At 41.6% G+C, this 20,584-nt stretch overlaps 1 protein-coding gene across 2 annotated transcripts in view; it reads right to left on the bottom strand.

Annotated features, from left to right (window-relative positions):
• VAT1L (vesicle amine transport 1 like) overlaps positions 1-20,584 on the bottom strand; it is a 53,139-nt gene that overhangs the window by 16,355 nt on the left and 16,200 nt on the right. For both annotated transcript variants that reach the window (XM_083752339.1, XM_083752340.1), the window contains exons 4-7: positions 15,994-16,136; positions 11,656-11,759; positions 8,580-8,635; positions 7,832-8,026 (exon numbers count right to left, since the gene is read on the bottom strand). In XM_083752339.1, coding sequence (XP_083608465.1) covers positions 7,832-8,026; positions 8,580-8,635; positions 11,656-11,759; positions 15,994-16,136 — 498 coding nt within the window. The remainder of the gene's footprint in view (positions 1-7,831; positions 8,027-8,579; positions 8,636-11,655; positions 11,760-15,993; positions 16,137-20,584) is intronic.

The following is a 20,584-nucleotide window of genomic DNA, read 5'->3' as shown; positions in this document are numbered from 1 at the left end:
ATCTCTGGGTCTCTCTATTTAGCCCTAGGACTCTTGTAATGCCACACCCCAACCACAACCTCTATCCCCGGCTTCACCCTGCACTGGCATTGCTTCTCATCCTCCTTGAGTGTTCTTGCCAGACTGCAATGTGTCCTTGAACTCTGACAATGCTTCGTGCTTGACTGGATGAAGGATGGAGAGGTGTGCAAGAGTGTGTATAAACTAGCCTGGAGAGAAGCTGGTGAGAAATGGCTATTATTTCTTCTTTACTAGTGTGCCACCCAGAGATTGAAGGAACCCTAAATTGGATAACCTCTAGGCATGCAACATTTTAAACATAACAAGACATCCTTGAAGAAGCTTACAAAACAGTTGCAAAATAGGACCAGATATTTACCAGACACATCCCTGGTAAATAGGGTCTTTTGAGGCATTTGTATTCTAAAGCTGTTCAGCACCAGGAGGTGCTAAAAAGACAGCTGTGTCATTTTTTTTTTGCCTTTACAATGAAGTATGTTTGTTTTCAGGTGCCCTGTCCACACCAACAGGGCTGGCCCTACCATTAGGTAGACTAAGGCGGCTGCTTCAGGCAGCAGATACTGAGGTAAGTCATAGGGGGCAGAGCTGTGTGTGCCATATAGAATGGCTTGCCTTCTTCTAAACTAGGCTGCTGCTCTCAGGAGCAGTGGAGGACACTGTCACACCCTACTAAGATTTAGCTGCCTATTTGGTTGGGTTAGTACATGGAATGAGGAATGTGCTATCATTGCCTCAGGCAGCAAAAAGGCTTGGGTTGGCCCTGCACAGCAAATGCCTCTAGTAGCTACACTTTCCTTTGCTTTTTCTTTCAGTACAGAAGGACGCCTTTCCCCCTGAATGGTCTGTTGCCATGGTAGCCAATATAAACACAGGCCAGAAATGAAGAATTTTCTTTAAAAAGGACCAAAAACTGCTAGTGAAGGCAAACCTGGACTCTCAGGGACCAATTTTAGCTATTTAAACGAAGCTGCACAGTCCCACAATTGGAGTGCAAACTCTCAAGTTTCCCCATTAGCCTATAAATATGTAAAAAAAAAAAAAAAAAGTTCCTGACACTGTTTTGTTTACAGTCTTTCAGTCACAACCATGATCTTCAACTGATGAATCAGGACCCACAAGTGAGTCAAGCCCAGACCTAAGGTGGCTTTCACTCATGGGACCACCTGTCTCTCATTGGAATTCCCTTTGAAAGGGGGGGGGCAGAGAGAGAAATGAGTAACCTGGTATGTAGAAAGATGATATTTTGGAAGGTGAGGCTTTTTTCACCCTGGCATAAGGAACTACATTTTCAGTTAAAAAGGGTAGTGTGTTTTTCTTTGCATGCTGCAATTTAGGGATATGGGGTTGGGGAGAGAAGGGAAATATCTTGGGTCTGAATAGAGTGAAGGCAAAGGAATTACAATACGTCTAGGACTATTATCATTATAATTATTACTACAAAGCGTGTAAAGCCGAATGCGCACAAGTTAAATGCACGTAATCAGCGAGTTACCTGTACATTGAAGCTAGGGAGGGACACAGTGTCTCTGGGGTTATGCCATCCTATATAGAACTCCTGCATCAGGATGCTAACATTTTCACTTCTACACTTGCTATAAGACTATACCTCTATCGGTGACTAAATATGTTAAAGAAGATCAGACTTGTTTCATGCCAGGGTGCCATCTTGCAGACTCAGTGTGTGAGTCCTTAACTCAGTTTTGGCTACAGGTTTGGCAAGGCCCTGAAGCAACTTTACTCTCACTCCAAGATGACCTGTTGCCAAGTCCTATTTCCATGGTTGTTGCTTAGCCACCGCCCTCATTTTCCCGTGCAGGGAAGCTTAGATGACACTCCAAAGTGCCAGGCTTTGTACAGGGGTAACCAGCTACTAAACATTCATCTACACACAGCACCATTCTATTCAGGAGTACATCCATCCTGGCTTTATCCTCTTCTCAAAGGGGATATCACTAAAAACTGGCTTCTGATCATTTGGAATGTGTCAGTTCACCTAAGGTTATTTAGGGAACACAGCCTTTGCCAGACTGTTTAGATAGAAGCATCTCCCCCCAGGTCTGTTCTCATTTATTTAGAAGTGAAGCTCATTACTGTTAATTGCTACTGATGCTTCAAGCCAAGTGCATGTATCGCTTTCTTGGAATCTAGCAGACAATTTGCTCTTTGTGGAGATGCTAAGATTCATTTCTGTAACTGATTTTTTGTTGGTTTGCTCTCTGCCTCCTCTTAGTTTAGTCCTTCTCTTCCTTTCTTCATCAAAGTTCTGCCAGCACAACATGCTAAACTTATAGGGCAGTTCAGTTGCCAGCTTTCTGATAGAGGCTTAATTTATTATGACTATCTTGTACAGAGAGAGACAACATTGATCTACCATTTAAACATATTAGTAGACCTTGAGCATCAGTGGTTTACTCAATAGAGGTATCATGACAAGCAGAATGTAAAGTACACTGCACGGCAAATGACAAAACAGGATGCCAGCGCACCACTCTCTCTGGCATTTTCCCATCCATAAATGCATTTGCATGAGAAAGGAAATGCTGTCATGGAAATATCAGGAGTGACAGAAGAGTGCATTATTATTCAGCTCTAGATGAGGTGCACCTTGGAAAAGAAATGCTCCAATTAATGCAATTGCTTTTCTATTTCTAACATTTGGCATGATGGTATAAACTTTATTGTGATGATGCAGCCGATATATTGAATTAATATCCACTACTGTAATCAGTGCAAATGAATATAGTTATTAGTCCACCCCCACTACCACTGATGGAAGAAGAAGATTGTTCCTTGCCATTTGATAGATGTGATATTTGTCCATGTTCCAGCAGGCAAAAAGATGCCTGGCGACCAGCTTGCAGCAATGGAATTGGTTTGACTTGGACGTTGGCCAGCAGCCAAGTCTCAGCCACAGACATGGAACAGCCAGCACCAGCATTTGGCATCAAACTCTGTAAGTAAGCCAGAAGTTGACAACCAGAGGCCCTTGAAAACCAAAGCCCCTGAATGAAGACAGACAGCCTGCCCAGAACAGCATTGCCTGAGCTTGACTTGACAGAGCTACCAGTCCCCTCCTCATTAGAAAATTCATGCTCCCCAGATTTTGATCACCAACAGAAGCAGGGTTCGAGTTGGAAATTGTTACCTAACGGGGTGCTTAGGTCCAGGACCTAGGCCTGGACTTTCCACTCTTGGAGATGGACAAAGCTCAGCAGGGATTGTCAGGGCCAGGAGATATAAGAGTTCAGTTTGTAGGGTCACCAATGTGATTCCCTCCAGATGTTTTAAACCACAACTCCCATCAACCCCAGCAGCACGGCTAGTGATAATGGGAGTTGTAGTCCAAAGCATATGATGTAGTCCAAAGCCACATGATGGGTATCCTTGGAGCTGAGAAGAGATTGGACGGGAGGTCAGTGACTTATCTAAGGTCCTGAAAGCTCTGTATTTGACCCATGCTTGCTCATGTTCTATATCTTTCATGCCTAAGAGCTTCCTGGGTTGTAACCAATGTTAGTTCTACCCAGAGTATTTCCATTGAAATTAATGGACATTGCTAACCTAGGTCCATTAATTTCAGTGGGACTACTCTGAGTAGAACTTAGTTGGATACAACCCTGTGTCCTTCTCTGTACTAGTGCTCTGGAATCTGCATTTGTGCATAGGACCTTGCCTGGTCCTTGCTCAAGTCAACAGTTTTCCCTGGCTTTTGCTGGGGGATGAAGAACTTGAATTTGGAGTATGGTTTCCATCAAAATCTTTAAAGCTCAAATCAGCATGGTGCATAGGCAAAAGAAGGTTCAAAGGTACAACAAGTGCTGTGTATAGCTAAGCAAGCTAAGATGATTCAACAAGGGAGAGAACCCCTTGGGCCTCATTATATGGGAATGGGATGGGCACAACTTCAGCGTGGCAAGTGGGGCTGTCCTTTGGATTGGGCAAGCAAGTGGGATTTCTGCTGTCAATTAAGCTTTGCCACGGATGCGCCCATGCAACTCTGACCTTGCAGCTCTGCCCAGACTCATCCAGGTAAGCAGCACTGGTGTCAGTATCAGGTGGGTCATCCCACTACATTCACCATTACTGGAATGATCGGTGCTTGAAGGGGAGGCATGGCTGGTTGGCTGGAACAAGAATGCCCCTAGTAGGTTGAAAGGCACCACTGCTCAAGACAGACCCCTGCACAAACTCAACAGCAGCTATTTCCTCCTGCTTAGTTACCTAATGAGACTGAGACTGAGGATTTCAGCTCTGTAGGGATCTCCTAACAACTTTCAGCACTCTTAACAAGCTACAATACCCAGGATTATTTGAGGGAAATCCACGACTGCCTAAAGTGGTATAATAGTGCTTTAAATATATGGTGTGGATGTGGTTCTTAGTGTTGAAAAAATTATCCCTGTGACAATATGCAGGGTTGCACTTAAATTTTACTCAGAGTAGACTAATGGGAGTAAATTTATTTATTAATCTCCTTCATGTCAATGGGTCTATTCAGAGTATGACTAGCATTGGGCATTACCTATTTGCTCAATGGTGGCAACAATGATGTCAAGTGGGGATTCAGGGTAGGCAACAATCTCCTTTTAAATATGCAAATAGTGCTAAGACAAGCTGTGTTGGTAGTCTTATATGGCAGCGTCCCTGTCCCTCCTCAATTGTTTGGCAACATTCATTTAACATTTGGTAGATTTCTATCCTGTCATTTTGACACTAGCCTGAGAAGTATGCAAATACAATCTGTTTGAGATTGCAGCCTAGCTCATTTATCAAGCCTACTCAGTGCTCATGATCTAGTGGGGAATTTGTAAAGCATGTTACAGCTTGGAATCATCAGCAAGAATATAATGATTCCAGGGTTTGGGATGGATTTGTTTTATGGCTCCTGCATTCAATTCAATTTTTTATTTACATGCTTCCATTTTTTTGAAAACTCAATATTCCAAGGAAGAAGTTGATCAATACACCCGTTATATGTATATCTATATCTGTCTTCAGTAGCTTGTCCTGAGTAGGCTGTACAGAAATCAACCATAAAAACTATAACAAAATAATATCAATATGTACTGATTTCTTAATCTTCAAGGCTAGGGAAAGCTTCTGCAGAAGGTAACTACAGAGATTTTAAACTGTCAAAAGGATTTATCTTTGTGTTTATTTTACCTTCTTGTCGAATGTAATGGTTGTGTAAATGTAAATTGATAAAAAATCTGAATCTATGTCTTCTGTACTTTAATTCAGTATCTCATTCTTATCATGATGGTTAAAGTAAATGTCATACCAGGAGTTGACATTTTTGCTGTGCAAATAGATCATTCTCCCATTCTAAGGTTTACCACCTCAAAAATGAGTGTAACTAGTATTCACTGTGGCTTTTCCCAACTGATTCACCTCCCATTTCCCTTTCTCTTTCTCCCTAACAGCGAGTTTACTTTTATACTGTAAACCAGAGGGCTGAGCACATGCTATTTCTCATTTTAGCACAGAGTACCACCTGCAATTGAAGGTGTCCTATACACCAAAAGAGAATTCAGTTTCCCAGTGCCAACCTTATATAGCCAAAACTGTACCATCCATGCACGAGAGGGAGGTAGCAGCAGACTTGGGGAACCCTCCAAGTTTGCAGAAGCGCGCGCACACACACACACAGACACACAGACCCCCAAAAAAAAATTAAATGGGGAAAAACCAAGGCAGGGGAATCAAAAACAGTGCAACGAGAACTAGCAGCTTACGCAAAGTATCCTGGATGGGCTATTAGAGTTAAGAAGAAAACCACAAACTCTCTTTCCTGCACCATACGGTGATGTCCCAACTGGAAGGAAAGCAGGGAAAGATGGCTTCTACCTTCACTACTCTCCACAACCTTGCTATTTACCTATACAATAAAATCCAAATGATCTTGCATCAAGGGAAGGCCTTATGGGAGCAGAATGAGAGAGAGAGAGCTCTTTGCTTACACTCCCCCTTAAAAATGAACAGAACTACAACGCTTCTGTTTGAGGCTAGCTGGAACCTTGAAGAACAACAATGTGATGACTCACTGCAACATCTGGTTACAGGCCTATATGTTACTTTCAAATCCAATCTGTGAATTCTAGCAGAGTCTGAAATCTGCTTTGCATCTGCTTGCAAGTCACACTAACAGGAATCTGTGTTATATATTCATTATCCATGCTTCCTTCACTACCCCAATAACAGGAGACTCTTATCTAGGATACACAGTGCCTTGAATGCCACAGGGAGCCTCTCAAAAACCACAGGCTTGATACTGTCAGGAACTGGAAGCCATCATGCAAAGGCAATCAAGAGTCAATGGCAACCAAGTGGCAGGTTCAAGCCAGTAGTCAGGACTGAAGAGTGAACAGAATCAAAAGGCAACACAGGAAGCAGGACTGGAGGACAACCGGAGGACTAAGAAGCAAGCCCAGAAATGCAAGACACATTAGAACTAACATAGACTTTGCTGCTCAAGCAAGAGTGAGCTGGGAAAAAGTCCTATACTAGGGCTGCCATATGTTCGGGAATCGGAGTGTCAAAATGGCATCTGGGCAGATGTTTCCTGAATCGGAAAAATGTCCAGGAAAATCCGTACATATGGCAACTAGGGCAATTTTATTAGAAAAATGCTCCCCAAAGACATGGTTTTTGGGGGGAGATGTTTGCCGCTCAACAACTTTGACTGGATTTTCACTTTGGGGAATATGGCAATCCTACCTATACCCCTTTATGCCCAGGAGGTGCCAATGCTTAGCCTGGGTTGATGGAGCTAGGCTGCATCTAGAAGTCTTTAAGAGGCTGAAATTAGCTAGAGCACTACATGGTCAATAGATCCCAGCACTAGCTCATTTACTAATAGAGAGATAAGGAAAATGTGCAGGCAGAATGCTGCCTGATAGCTTACTAAATGGTAAACTTATTCCTGCCTTTCTGGCCTATGAATAAGAAAACAATTAAATGCTATTTCATTGGCATTTGATGCAATTAGGTAATTGTAAAGAATATCAGACTAGCTGGATTTTGTGTGTTGCCTGTCCTGCAGCGATTGCTGCAGAAATTATTATTTTTTAAAAAAACAAAATTCCCCAACCCCTTAGGCCTCCTGCATCATGACACTTCTGGCTATGGCCTTAGCTGCCTTTCTTCACTTCTCTTTCAAAACTCACATTTCCTGTGACTGGTGTCTTGGTTCTCACCCCCAAGCAAAACGCTGTATGTGTGACTGCATTTGCTTAAATCCCTCCTTTGTTAGCCTCAGCTCTTTCATTCCTAGGAATGCAGGGCAATGAGTCCGTCAGTGACTGTAGAGGCCAATTCCTCCACAGTGAAACTGAAATCAATGCACATGCAGAGTGAAAACATCCAACATGTGCAACAATACTGAACAAGATGAAGTCTCTGTGATTATACTGAACAAAATGAAAATCAGTAAGAATCTGTCAAAGCTCATATCAGCAGTGGCATTTTCACAGAAATCAGTGCTCAGAATCAGAAAAGGGAACTACAAAACGGAATTATTCTGCCTAGTCATCTCCAGCCAGAGATTCATATATTCATTATAAATGCAAACGTTTAAAATGCCAGTTCTCGAACTATCTCATTTGGAGGAATCAAAATTATATGCACAGATGTCATATTTCCTAAAAATAATTAACAATGCAATCTTATGCATGTGTCCTCAGAAGTAAGTCACACAGTGTTCAGTTGATCTTATTACCAGGTAAGATTGCAGCCTAAGTATCTTAATTCAGGGATGCATTTTTTTTAAAAAATGTATCAGAGTAAGATGAAAGAGAGGTGATTATCCTACCTCTTCCAGGGCCCATAGTGAATCAACGAGAGGTTTGATCTTCTTCTCGTTGTACAGTTTTAAGAGTTTGTCCATTACATTTTGAATCAGGCCACTTCGGCCTTGTTTGAAAAGCAGGTTTAAGAGAGAAAATCCAGCCATGACTTTGTTTTCTTCATATAGCTTGATCGGGTTCACTTTCTCCACTTGCCACCACTAGAGAGACAAGCAAATAGCAACAAGATCAGACCCATGTGAGTTATTTAAGCAAGTATAAAGCGATAAACTTTTATCCAATGTTAATTCTAGGCAGAATAGACCCAGTGAGATGAATGGACATGGCTATCCTCAAAGGGTCAACTCTGAGAGGAACTAAAACTGGCAACCACCAGAAATGGCAATATTTAATTTTAAGAAATCAGGATTATTTCCCCATGTGCACTGGTTTTGAGTCTGCAAAGGTTAGCCATTCTGTTAAAACAAAGAGTGCTTGGTGCACTAGTGGTGGTGAGGCTGAACTAGGACTCAGCTAGACTGGTAAAGAAAAAGTGATTTATCTGTGTTGTATGTGCGATATAACATTGTGCCATTGGTGATGTGGAGTCCTGTTTTCCTCTGTTTTCCCTGTTTAAAAATGCTTTAAACTGAAACACTTCTTTGATGTGTCTAGATCCAGCCCTAGAGGAGCTCAGAGTCCTTTTCCGAGCCAGTGATTTAGTGACATATAAATGAGCACCATCTAGCCAAGCCACAAAGTTATTATACTTACTGATTTTGCAAAGCTGAAGAAACTTTTGGTTTCCCCGGTAACCATGTTTGATGAGCCTAGAAAAATAAGGGCCAGAGTAGGGGTGGGAGAAAGATAATTACATTTTAAATTAAAATACTGCTCATTGTGTACCTTGAGGACCAGGCCTAAGAATTTGGAGATCCGAATCAAAATCTTAAAATAACATTCCAGTTCTCTGTAAAGATTTTATGAAAGTAGTACTGAGAAAGAATAGCACATCCTGTCCACAGTTTCAGAACACATGCAAACCTCTGAAAATTGGTGTCCATTCAAATATGCAGCAAGGCATCTGGTAGAGTCCAGCTTTCACCAAGCTGGTACCCACCAGATCTTTGGGGCTACAACTTGCACCAACCCCAGCCAGCAGGGCAAATAATAAGGGATTATGGGAGTTGTAGTCCAGCAGCATCTGAAGAGCATCAGGTTGAGGAAAGCTGCCTTGTATGATTTTGTGTTTATGTCTTACATACCTACCCCCCCCAGTACAGTACAGTGCCTTACATTCTTGTTTTTCAGCATAGTACTTCCCAATTTCTGATAGCTGAAACACATTTCACTTTCCTTTGAATTAAAAATGGAATTTTGTATTTGAAAAGATTTACCTTCACTTGCTGTTTTTTTACAGGTGTTTACATGGTTTGTTTGTTGTTGCTGTTTAAAAAATGATAATAGTGTTCATAGCCAAAAGAGATAAAAATAAGATGAAAAGCAAAATGTTACAAACTCAAAAAACTAAAACCGATACAACCATTTCTACCATTATGTAAGACACCCTGAGAACAGTAATAGTTGGCATATAAATTGTAAATAAAATTAAAGTCTCTGAAAGAGTCTATGTCCTTGACAGTGAAGGGAAACAGAGATGAACCAGCCTGGGCTTGGCAGTGTACACGTTTGCACACTGACTTGTAATATTTTTGAGGAAGGGCAGTTGAGAAATATGTTAACTGAAATGTGTGTGTGGAGAGTAGGCTTTTCCAAGCTGGTGTCCTCCAGATGTTTGGGGATTGTCTTAGTTCCCCATGGATGAGGATTTTCTGGTATGAACACACCACCTGTTGCTACTATTGATCCAGACCATTTTGCGGACATCCAGTTGGGGAAAAGCTGGTGTAGAACATCTGCTTTATTGGTGTAAACATATTGTCAAGATCCCAGATGAACGAGTTATTTTGTATGCATCTATAATTATGGAAAACTAGGAGAATCTAGCAGTATGAACTGATGATCAAAGACTGATTTGTAATAACTAAGGATGCCGCCTGCTATGTTTTGAGTGTTTTCTTGTCATTTGCTTTCATGGGGAGGGGGAGGGGGAGGGAGAGAGAGGGAGAGAGAGAGAGAGAGAGAGAGTAATCCAATTGTGTTGGAAGATGGTAAGTGAGCCAGCATTCCTGATAGGCCTGATGATTCTGGGGAGACCATCCTGGCACTCACAGAGCCTGCCCACAGACACTATGCCAACCTCATAATGGGCCTTTCACCCCCACCAGTCCCAGGAACTGCCAGATGACTGAATGCCCAATAACAGCAAAGTGGGCAGGGGGGAGTTGTCATTGTCAAATGTAGATGAGAACTGAACTCTTAAGTATGGTGCACTCTCTGGCATACATCCACAGAGCCAAATTCTCTTCTGAAGAATTCTTTCAGAGATTGGGGGGAGGGGTCCTTCTGTTTTTCTACCAAGAGCATCCTTTGTGCACAAGGAGAAATTGGGCTCACAGCCCAGATTCCTTGGTCCTCTTTTGGCAGGGAAGGGTGCTTTCTCTGTGCTGCCAAAAGAATACTTTGTGAGGCAGGGGAAGTGAAATCCTTGAGAGATAATGTGGGGAGAGGGGTTTCTGCTAAACCTTTTGATATCATCGACAGGCCTTTTCTTCCTCTCTGCCAAGCTGGGCTTGCTTTATACCCTGCCTCAGCTCTCTCCTCCGCATCTCCCTCCATGACTCAGCTGTCAGGGTCAATCGTGCAATTCAAATCAAGACTTGAGATCAGTGTCTCCCAATCCAGAATCTGGAACGGTCCATGGGGAGCTAAAGTAGGGGATGCTGCCAGATGAGGGACTTGAGCTGGATCCTGAATTGTAGCAGGAAGTAGATACTGCTCACATATTTATGTTAAGACTCGACAATCTTACAGCTTGGGGAAATGCAAGCAAAGGACTGAATCAGGGAGCAGGTGAGTTTCTCATTTAAAAAAGTAAGAAGAATAGTGAACATACATTTTGCCCTATATTTCAGGTTCTTCAAATGCTAGAAGCCTATTCTCTCCACCCCACCCACCCCCAAATGAAAGCTACTGATCTGGGGATAATGGTTAATGGTGTGCCTGTGTTCCACTCCCCTTTGCCCCCTAGATATCCTCAATGTATGAAAAGGTAAAGGATGCCTGTAAACTAGATGCCCATTGCATTGCCTAGAGCTGGTGTAAATTTCTTTTATGTTCCTTCAAGGTTCAAACTCCAAGCATTAGTATGAAAGCAGACTCAGAGGCAATTCAAATGAATTAGCACTTTTATGTTAGTCATGCTGACTGGGGCTGATGGCACCTATGGTCCATAATGTTCAGAGGCCTATCCCTGCATTAAGCACAGGTAGACATGCAGCCCCAGTCACATATGTCCTGAAGCTGCCTGCTTCTTCCATGTGTGTATGTGTCTGCGTATGTCTCCCTCTGTATAGTAATGCCAAAAAGGGATTACTTTCACTTGCTGCCCAGAAGAGTAGCTGTGCTGCTTTTTGTTGTGAGGATAAAATGGGACAGAAAACCATGTATGCCACCACGAATTCTTTGGAGGAAAGGTGGGTTATATTGTAAAATAATAATAATAATAATAATAATAATAATAATAATAATAATAATAATTGTATTTGTCCATTGAGGCCGCAATGATTGTTCATGCATACTACATCATGGAGCAGTTCTGAGTTGATGTAATCCATTTCCACCATATGAGACACCATAGATTGATACCAATGACAACCTGAGTTGGCTACCATAGAGTGGCGATTGGCAGAGCAGGTGGGGTTCTATTTGCCAGCTGACTTTCACTCACCATATAAAATGTAAGTCCCGAGTGGTTTGAGAAGACTGAGGCCTTTGCCTGTATTTTCTCCACAAAGGCAGTCCAGGACAATGTCTACGCCATCTGCAGAGATTCTAAAAAGCAACAGACACAAATTAAGACAATGCGGCTTGCTGCCTTCGACTCCATAGACTTCAGAAGATTTTCTGAGGAACTGAAACCCATACACATTTTTTTAAAAAATGGGGCTGCATACAGCTAAGTCATATTCAGAGCAGACCCACTGAGAATGTAAGTTCGTCATGCCAATTGATTTCAGTGGGTCCACCCTGAGTATGACTTAAATGGACTCATGAACCACAAGAAGGAATAAATGGTTCAAGTACTCACCACAACAGCCTACTCCTAAAAGACAGATGCATAAATGTGCCAAGGACCATAGATAAAGCACTTGCCAGTGTGAATGTTCCTGTCTTATTTCAATGCATCAGCTGCATATGGTAGACTTATACTCACGCCTTCTGAGAAAGTCTGCAATCTGTGGCTCAGATGGCACTTGCATGATAACAGGGGGGGTGAAATCAGGAGTTTCTATGGGTTGTTATTTTTAAAGTTCTGCACAGTTATGTGCAAATGGTACAGAATGGATCAGGAAAGGGAATGGAATGGAACTAGACTGGATTAGTCTTCTCATTCCTAGTATTAACCATACAATTAAGATTTGTTGAGTCTCCTTAGACACCCTGTAACTTAGGTTGCAATCCTATACCTACTTGGTATGGACTCTGTATATATTGGGCCAATATAGATGATGGGACTATAACCAGACAATTAAGTGAAACAAACCAGGGAAGTTAAAACTACAGGTTGTTAACCTCTGCAGCAGACTACAGAGGAAGAAAGGAGATATAAAATGTCATTATTTATTGCTATTGCAATTTTACAAGACAGGATGGGAGCAGAGGCCGTCACCACAGAAATAAAGATAAATTACAGCTCAGTTTATAGGAGTGCATAAAGACAACAAAAGCAGGGATTGTGAGCATTTTAAGTTAAGAAGTAACTGTAGTTACAACTGATTGTAAGGACTCTACTGAACACAGACATTTGCTTTGCATAATCATGTCCCCCCCTTTTTTGAGTGAGGCAAGCCAGTGTGGTGTAGTGGTTAGAGCAGGGTTGGCCAGCATGCAGCCCATGAGTCACATACAGCATACAATAGGTTTTTTGTGCCCCTGTCATTTTTTTTAAACCCACACATTTCACTTAAAAATAAGAATACTTTGCCTAAGGTGACACGATGCCAAAAGAATTCTGTGGCCCCAGAATTTGTCTATTAGTGTGTGTGTTGGAGACAGCATTAAAATTTATTGCTCCACCCACTTTCCATTTTGGTTTGGCCTACCAAAGGCATAAGGTCCCCAGAAAATTATTCAGAAAGGAAAGTTACCATTAGGCTGAATAAGTTTTCCCAGATCTGCCTTAAAGGATAAAAAGCCAGGATTCAAACTGTATTCCCTTTCTCGCTTAAATGGCAATTTCTGTTTTTTTGGTTTTTTTTTTTTGGTTTTTTGGTTTAATAATTCTTCAGCCTAACCAAACCTGTGAAATACTGGCAATAGGCCAGATTTGAATGCACTCTGCAATTATAAACTATATTTGCGTCACTGATCATAGCAGTTGTAAAAAAGAGAGAGAGAGTGAGCTAATTTTAATTAAACAGTTATGGAAATGATTGGTGCAGCTAAAATGGATAATTGCACCCTAGAGAGACTGAAAGGCATAAGGTGCACCAAACATTTTTTAATCCACACAAAAGGCATTTATTTTATAGCAATGATACTGTCTGAAATTAGATAATAGCACCTATAGTCATAGCACAGCCTAAACTTTGTGGCCTGAAAGATGGTTTTTCTTTCTTTTTCGGAAACAAAAAGAGCACCTGCCACTAGATGGGTGATTTAGGAAAATATGGAATACTAGAGAGGCCTCAACTAGAAGTCAGATGACTGCAACCTGCAATATGTTCCTGTGGTTGTGCAATGACATCATGAAACCCTTTGCTATTATACATGTTATATCATGTGACATTTCAGCACCACATAAAGCAGGCTGATTGCTCAGTTCCATGGGAGCATAAGGCTTGTTGGATAAGCAGGCAGTGTCTGATTACAGTTAATTGAAGTCAGAAAGCAGAAAGGAACAGGACCTTGGACAGTTCCAAAAAAAAGACCTGCTAAGGCACCCATAGGAACTGTTGTCTCCACATGGTGCAACAGCCAACTGAAGCCTTAAATAAGTTGTTGTTCTTGTTATATTTTCTATACCCCACCTTTCTCCCTTATGGAGACTCAAGGCAGCTTACAAATAAAATAAGGACAGGTAAAATAAGTTGACCAGCCCCCAAGTATGGTTGGCTGTGCCTCTACAGAGGAGTTGGCAGGCTGGCTACAGGGCCCTCACATTATTTTGACTTCTTTGAGGCTGAGGAGATAGAGGTACTCTGGGGACTCATCTCCAGGGTCAGAGGATAGTGGCAAGGCTGTGTCCTCTGGCCATAAGGGCCCTGAATGATGTACTTGTGGTTGTGTGTTCCCCTCCCAGTGAGAAAATAGGTTGAACCTCATCCACCTCTGTGTCTTTTGCCATGTACAGTAAAGTGCCCAGGTTGTTTGTCATGATGCTACATGTGATTGCCACTTGACAGCAGAATGAATGGGAGCAGAGTATCAAGAAAGAATACCCCAAATTGCAATGCCATTTTTGCAAATTATGACAAAGAAGAAAACCTCCTTTCACTTGACTCTGGAGATCTCAAATGCTGCTTCCAGAAATAACAACTCATCATTCTGGTTTAGTTCGAGAATGCCCTAGGGAGAAACCTGAGCCCCTGCCCACTTAGCTCAACTGAGGTACTGGTTTGCATTTTAACAGGTGTCAATTGGATTTTCCACCTCTTTTCATCTTAGTAAGTTGAAACAATTTTATTGAAAGATATAATCCTTTGCCCTGAGCAATCAAAAAGGAGTGTAAGCTAATAATATCATCTTTTGATGAGCTTCCTCTTGTAAAACCACAATGATTAGCCTTTCCTTTCAGAAACTAAAAAATCTTTTAATGTAGACATCATCCTCTTTAGAGCCAGTTCATGCAATATCTTTGTCGTCCTTAAGAGCAGTCTTGATGCTTATCTAAGAATATAAGGGCAAAATCTCAGACCTTCCTTGCTACCTCATGGAAGTTCCTAGAACATGAGTCACTTGGAGGGCATGGGCAAGGAAGGTTACATGGGGAATGGACAAGCACACAGATCTTCTCTAGTCTCTTGTGCAGCCTGCTTGAGTGCCAAGGCACATGCATAAGTGGTGAAAGGGGGAAAGCAGGGCTCTATTGAGACATCTTGGCATCTTTCCTAAACAGACACTGCATCCATGGTGTAAGTGGATCATGCTCGTAGCATGCAAAGCTGCTGGAGCACAAAGGTAGTTAAGCGGTCATTCTGTGATAACCACAGCAGTTGAAAAAACTGATGGGATTTGTTGCTGTGATCTACCGTATTTTTCGCCCTATAGGACGCACTTTTTCCCCTCCAAAAATGAAGGGGAAATGTGTGTGCAATATCTTTGTCGTCCTTAAGAGCAGGCGAATGCAGGCTTTCGCTGAAGCCTGGAGAGCGAGGGGGGTCGGTGCGCACTGACCCCTCTCACTCTCCAGGCTTCAGGAAGCTATCTGCTAGCCGAGGGAGACACAGCTCTCCCATGACTAGCGGAGAGCTTGCCTGCACCCAGAAGTTTGGGGCGTGCATAAAAAGCACATAAAAACAATAAACAAAAACTAAAATACTCATCTGACAGTATAGTTAAAAGGAACAAGTCCTCCCCACATCAGTTAAAGGATGAGCTGAACAAAGAGACATCAACTACCCTCCCTGTTAAAAAGTCATAAGTCTGCGTAAATTAGAATGTGTGTGTCTGGTCCCTAAAAACAGGTGGCAATGGTGCCAGGTGTGGTTCTCTGGGGACAGTGTTTCACAATTAGGGAGCCATCCCATAATTCTCAATGAAGGATTATAAACCCACCCACCTATAATTATGATGAAAGCCTACAAAATAGGACAACAGAAATCATATATTGAACATAGCTCACATTTTAGGCTGTATCCAACTAAGCTCTACTCTACCTGGAAGGAAGAGCAGAATATAAACTAGATAATAAATAAATACTCAGAGTACACCCATAGAAATTAACAGACCAAGTTAGTTATGCCCATGAATTTCAGCAGGTCTACTTTGAGTATGAATAACACTTTGCTAGCTTTTATAGCTTTTATAGTTATTCTCAACAAGTAAAATAAAGCAAATCTCTTACTTTTTAACTTCTTGGACGTAATCTGCATTTCGGTCAAACAGGTGGGTTACAGAATCTTTGATTGCCTCATGCTTGAAGGAAGAAGCTGTTCCGAACACGGTAACATCGGGGACTGTTGAGCAGAGCTGAGCAACGGCTTGTCCCTGCAAATGCACCACTGCATTAGCTATTCTGACAAATGGAGTCTTTTATCTATCTTTTATTTATTTGGACCCCTTGGTTTAGACCCTCTCAGTTGCTGATGAAGTCATATGTCCCCTCCTGCAAGTTGCAATGAGACAAGCAATGGGGGAATTGGGTTTCTTTTCTAGACAGGAAGACCTTGTTGCTCAAGAAAGGCTCAAGTGGACAGCCAGGAGGTTCCAACAGCCAGCCTGAGTTCATGGAGTTAGTCCAGCTTCTGAAGGTACTTCATTCAAAAGCTGCCAGCAGTTCAGTGTTTCACCACAATGGGCAGCTATAGATGGACTCAGCTATTCTGAATCCTGACGTGTGAAGAGCATCCAGAAAAGAATACATGGGTGTTTAAAATTCAGGATCCAGTTTCATCAACTTTCATTTTGGAATTCTCTAGCATTTAATGGAAGCTGATATTACTGGTGTAGAAGAGATCGAATCTCTTCTGTTTTAAATCTTGCTTTTTTGAATATATATATATATATATATATATATATATATATATAGTTGTGTTGTTTCTCTAAAATGTTGTTAGCAACATTGAAAAATCTTTAACTTAGAGATAGGAAAGTAATACCTTCAATAAATAACAGGTATGTGCCACAGACCACCAGCGGTTTCTGAGTTTCATTCAGGAGATATGTGGCATGTCTGTGAGGAACACTTAAAATCTATAAATTCAAGATGTAATATAATAAAATGCAATATAACAAATAAAAGAAGCAATGAAATACATTTAAAGTCACACAGCATCCAGCACACTACATTACTGTACAGTTGCTAAAATAGGCAGATTTTTTTTTTTTTAGTGATCCATCAAAACTCTCAGTGAATTTCACATGGTCCATGAGAAATTCAGTTTGGGAATTACTGTAATAAATCAAACGTATAATGATGAGTGAGAAGCTACCATCTGTAGTTCAGGTACTCACCACCTGGGGCAGCTGTGCACAGACCCAGCTGTTCTTTCTATACTGCACTTCTCCCTGTCCAGGATCCCCAAATGCTTTTACTTGTGTCCACCCCTTTGGCCTTCTCCAATATCTCAGAGACAAAACATTGATCATGTATCAATTGCTGGACTGTACCACTTCAAGTGAGGTGGGAGGGTTGTATGTTTGAATGAATATCCTGCCTATTACAGGTTTGCAGGCCAGGAGGAACCTAGCTCAGATTCTGTTTTTAAAGGTGTAAAGTGAGTTTTCTTCCAGACAACAGCCATGGAACAGTAAAAATTATAATGATTTTAAAGTGATATTAGCATAGCACCCTGATTATATTTTTTAAAAAGGAAAACCTCCATCAGGTGCTTTGAAAATGCAGACTAAATGTAGGGCTTTAAGTATGATGCATATGGGCTTTAAGTATGATGCATTGGATTTCTAGGTTCAGCAAGTTTGCACTGACAATGGATATTCAATATGTGCAGGAAGGTAACAGCATTAGCTGATGGTTTTTACAAAAAGGGAAGCAAAGCTGCACTCTGACCCAGCTACGTTTTGTAGTTCAAACATATGACATTCCCTTTGTAGTCAGCTCAAACTGTTTTGAGTCAAACTTGAAACTGGAGATCAAGTTGGTGCTATAGGGTAGCAATCAATGCTTCTGCATGAATCTCTTTTTGATTTTAGTTCCTGAGGGAAATAATATTTGAATGGGGGGAAATGTCAATAGTCACTCTGTAAACCCAGTTCTTGAACTGAAACTGATTTAGGGCACAACTAGACATTACATTAATGGCATGAACACAATTAGTGTGCATCTCAGCTGTTGGGGGGGTCTGAGCAACAACAGGAATGCAATGGGTTGTGGGGAAGTGGTATTTAACCCCTTCCCTTTGTACATGGTCCCCTCCTCCATTGGTTTGCTATTTGCATCCATAGTGAAATTTACAATCCATCTCTCTTCCCAGGGAACTCTGGGAATTGCAGCCCTGTGCAGGAATAGGGGCCTCCTAACAAATCTCAGCACCCTTTACAAACTACAGTTTCTGGGATTCTTGGGGGGGGGGGGCTGTGGCTGTGGTATCATACTGCGTTAAATGCATGGTACAGATGAAGCCACAGTTGTGTTTACACAGGCTCTGTTCAGAACTTTAGTTGACTGGGTGGAGGTTGGGATTTAGAATAGTTAGCCAGAACCCTTGTGTGTTAATTGAGTAGGTGAGAGGCCTTAAGCCCGTCTTCCTCTCTTCCCTTTAGGCTTCAGCCACAGAGGCAAAGGAGCATTGCGCCAATGTTCATCCCGCACAGTCAATGATATGGGTAAACTCAGGTGATGGCATAGGAGGTTAACCAAGTGTTTCGGAGCAGCTCCCGCAATGCTTAAGAGCTCCCGTAAGTGGTGTGCCAATCAAGGTCCCAAATGGAAGAGAAGAAAGCCTCTTGAAGGCCAAGTGGTATAATCAGCATGGCATATTGTGATTTACATTGATCTCTTCCTCTGAGAGCCAGACATAGCAATAAATTAGAATGAAAGAGCACACAGACCTTTCAATGCCCTCCTTGGTACAGATGAATGAGTAGCCTGGTGTATGCTCAACCCCAAAAATCAATTGGGCCTTTCAAGCATTCCCTTTCAACACTTGGAATCAAAGCTGTGGGTGTGCTCAATTCCTGTTCCCAGAAGGGGACATTAGGAACAGGAAGGAGATACCCCAAGTCCAATTTTTAATGACCACACTACACTGGTTTTCTGGACATCAGAGAACTTCTGGGTTAAGAAATATACTTTCTGTCTTTTTATTGCACTACAAAGCAGGGACGATGCAACAATTATGGGCTCTACTGATTCACTTCTGCTCAGGTCTTCACAAAACTCAGAAGAGGCCTTGGCTGTAGCTTCCAACAGATTGGATTTTTCAGAAAGCAAACATGTCCTTAGATGCTTAAAATGCATTAAGCAAGGAAACTGAATTTTGCACTGACGTGAACAAAACAAGCACCAATGCTCTGATGCCACAGGGCCCCCATTGATTTTTCTGAACATTTCAGTCTGCCCATGACATTTGGGAACAAAGTGGGTACATTCAAGGCCCTTGAATTTATTATCAGGAGAAGTCCAGCAACGTCTAATCAGAAGCCATTTCCAAGGCCTGTTGTCTTGCATTATTCATAATGAACTTTATGTGCAGCTAAAGTTGTTGCAGTGGATTAATATGTGGAGATTTAGTGTGGGAGCCTCTGGCTTAATGTTCTTGTGACTTTGGCAGTTCATTCTCTCTAAAGCTTAGCTGGATGCCAACACCCCTAAATAATTCCTTTACTGTTCAGATTTGGGAGGATGGTGGAGTGAATTTAAGAGTAGGAAGGTTTTGTAAAACTAGGTTTTAACCCATCCCGGTGCACAATTAAGAACATATGAATCTAAGAGCAGCTCTCCTGGATGAGAATGATTAACCACCTAGTGTATGTTGGCAATGTGTCCTACTGTACAGAAGGCAATCCTGTCTGAATGGTTTTCTGGTCCAAGTTCCATTTAAAGATAAATAACTCTCAAGACTGAAGAGTAGGGGCCTTGAAGTGGCCCACCACAGTTCCTGTTTACCCAGGCTTTTGGATCTCAATTTAGCAATAATGTGGAATAAGCCAGGCCTGGTCTGATGTTCAACTTTTAGTGGGGTAGGATTTGTCCCTTTTTATTCTTGTTGACGGGTGAACACTTTTATTATTCCTGTGTTATATTATCTGTTGTTGATTTTAAATGTTTGATAAGTGGATACAAATATTAATATTCTGTAAGCTACTTTGACACATTTTAAAAACGCAAATAATAATAAAAATATTGTAATTATTTCTACATTTGCATCTATTCACATAAATTAGCATATGAAAATGTTATGCAAATCCAAATCCTCTTCTGGCCTCCTTTTTTGTTATTCATTTCCTACCCTTTCGTGATATATTAAGTGGCTTCCCTAAATATCAGGTCGTGGCCACCACTACAGCTTGTGACAGTGAACTCCTTAAGTTAATTACACACTGAAGGGATACTTGCATTTGAATTACTGTCAGTCAGGGTCAGACTAGATGTGATGCTTGTTATGCAGTTTGGCATTGAGTAGCTTTTTTTTTTAATAAAAAAACCTAAATAGCAAGTGGTGCGGGATGTGGTGGGGTAGGGAGAAAGACTTTGATCCTCTATGCACTGTGGGAAGAGAGAGGCTTTCACAAGGGTAGGAGGGATGTTTTTCAGCCCAAGAGCCACATCCCATTCTGGGCAACCCTTTGTCGCCCTGTTTTGCACCTTTTCCAGTCTCATGATACCTTTCTTTTCCTTTATTTGCTTCTTTTCTTTTAAAAAAGTGTAACTAGAAATGTGCAGTGTATTCCACTCTTTCTCTTCCCCTCTTTTGGACATGTGCCTCATGATTTGCATTTTCATTGGGGCAAGGATCTGCCCTTCTTTTGACCTG

Source organism: Podarcis gaigeae (assembly GCF_964106915.1).
Source record: "Podarcis gaigeae genome assembly, chromosome: 8".
NCBI classification, from domain to species: Eukaryota; Metazoa; Chordata; class Lepidosauria; order Squamata; family Lacertidae; genus Podarcis; species Podarcis gaigeae.
Note: the sequence above shows the minus strand (reverse complement) of the source record. Positions and strands in the feature narration are given on the sequence as shown.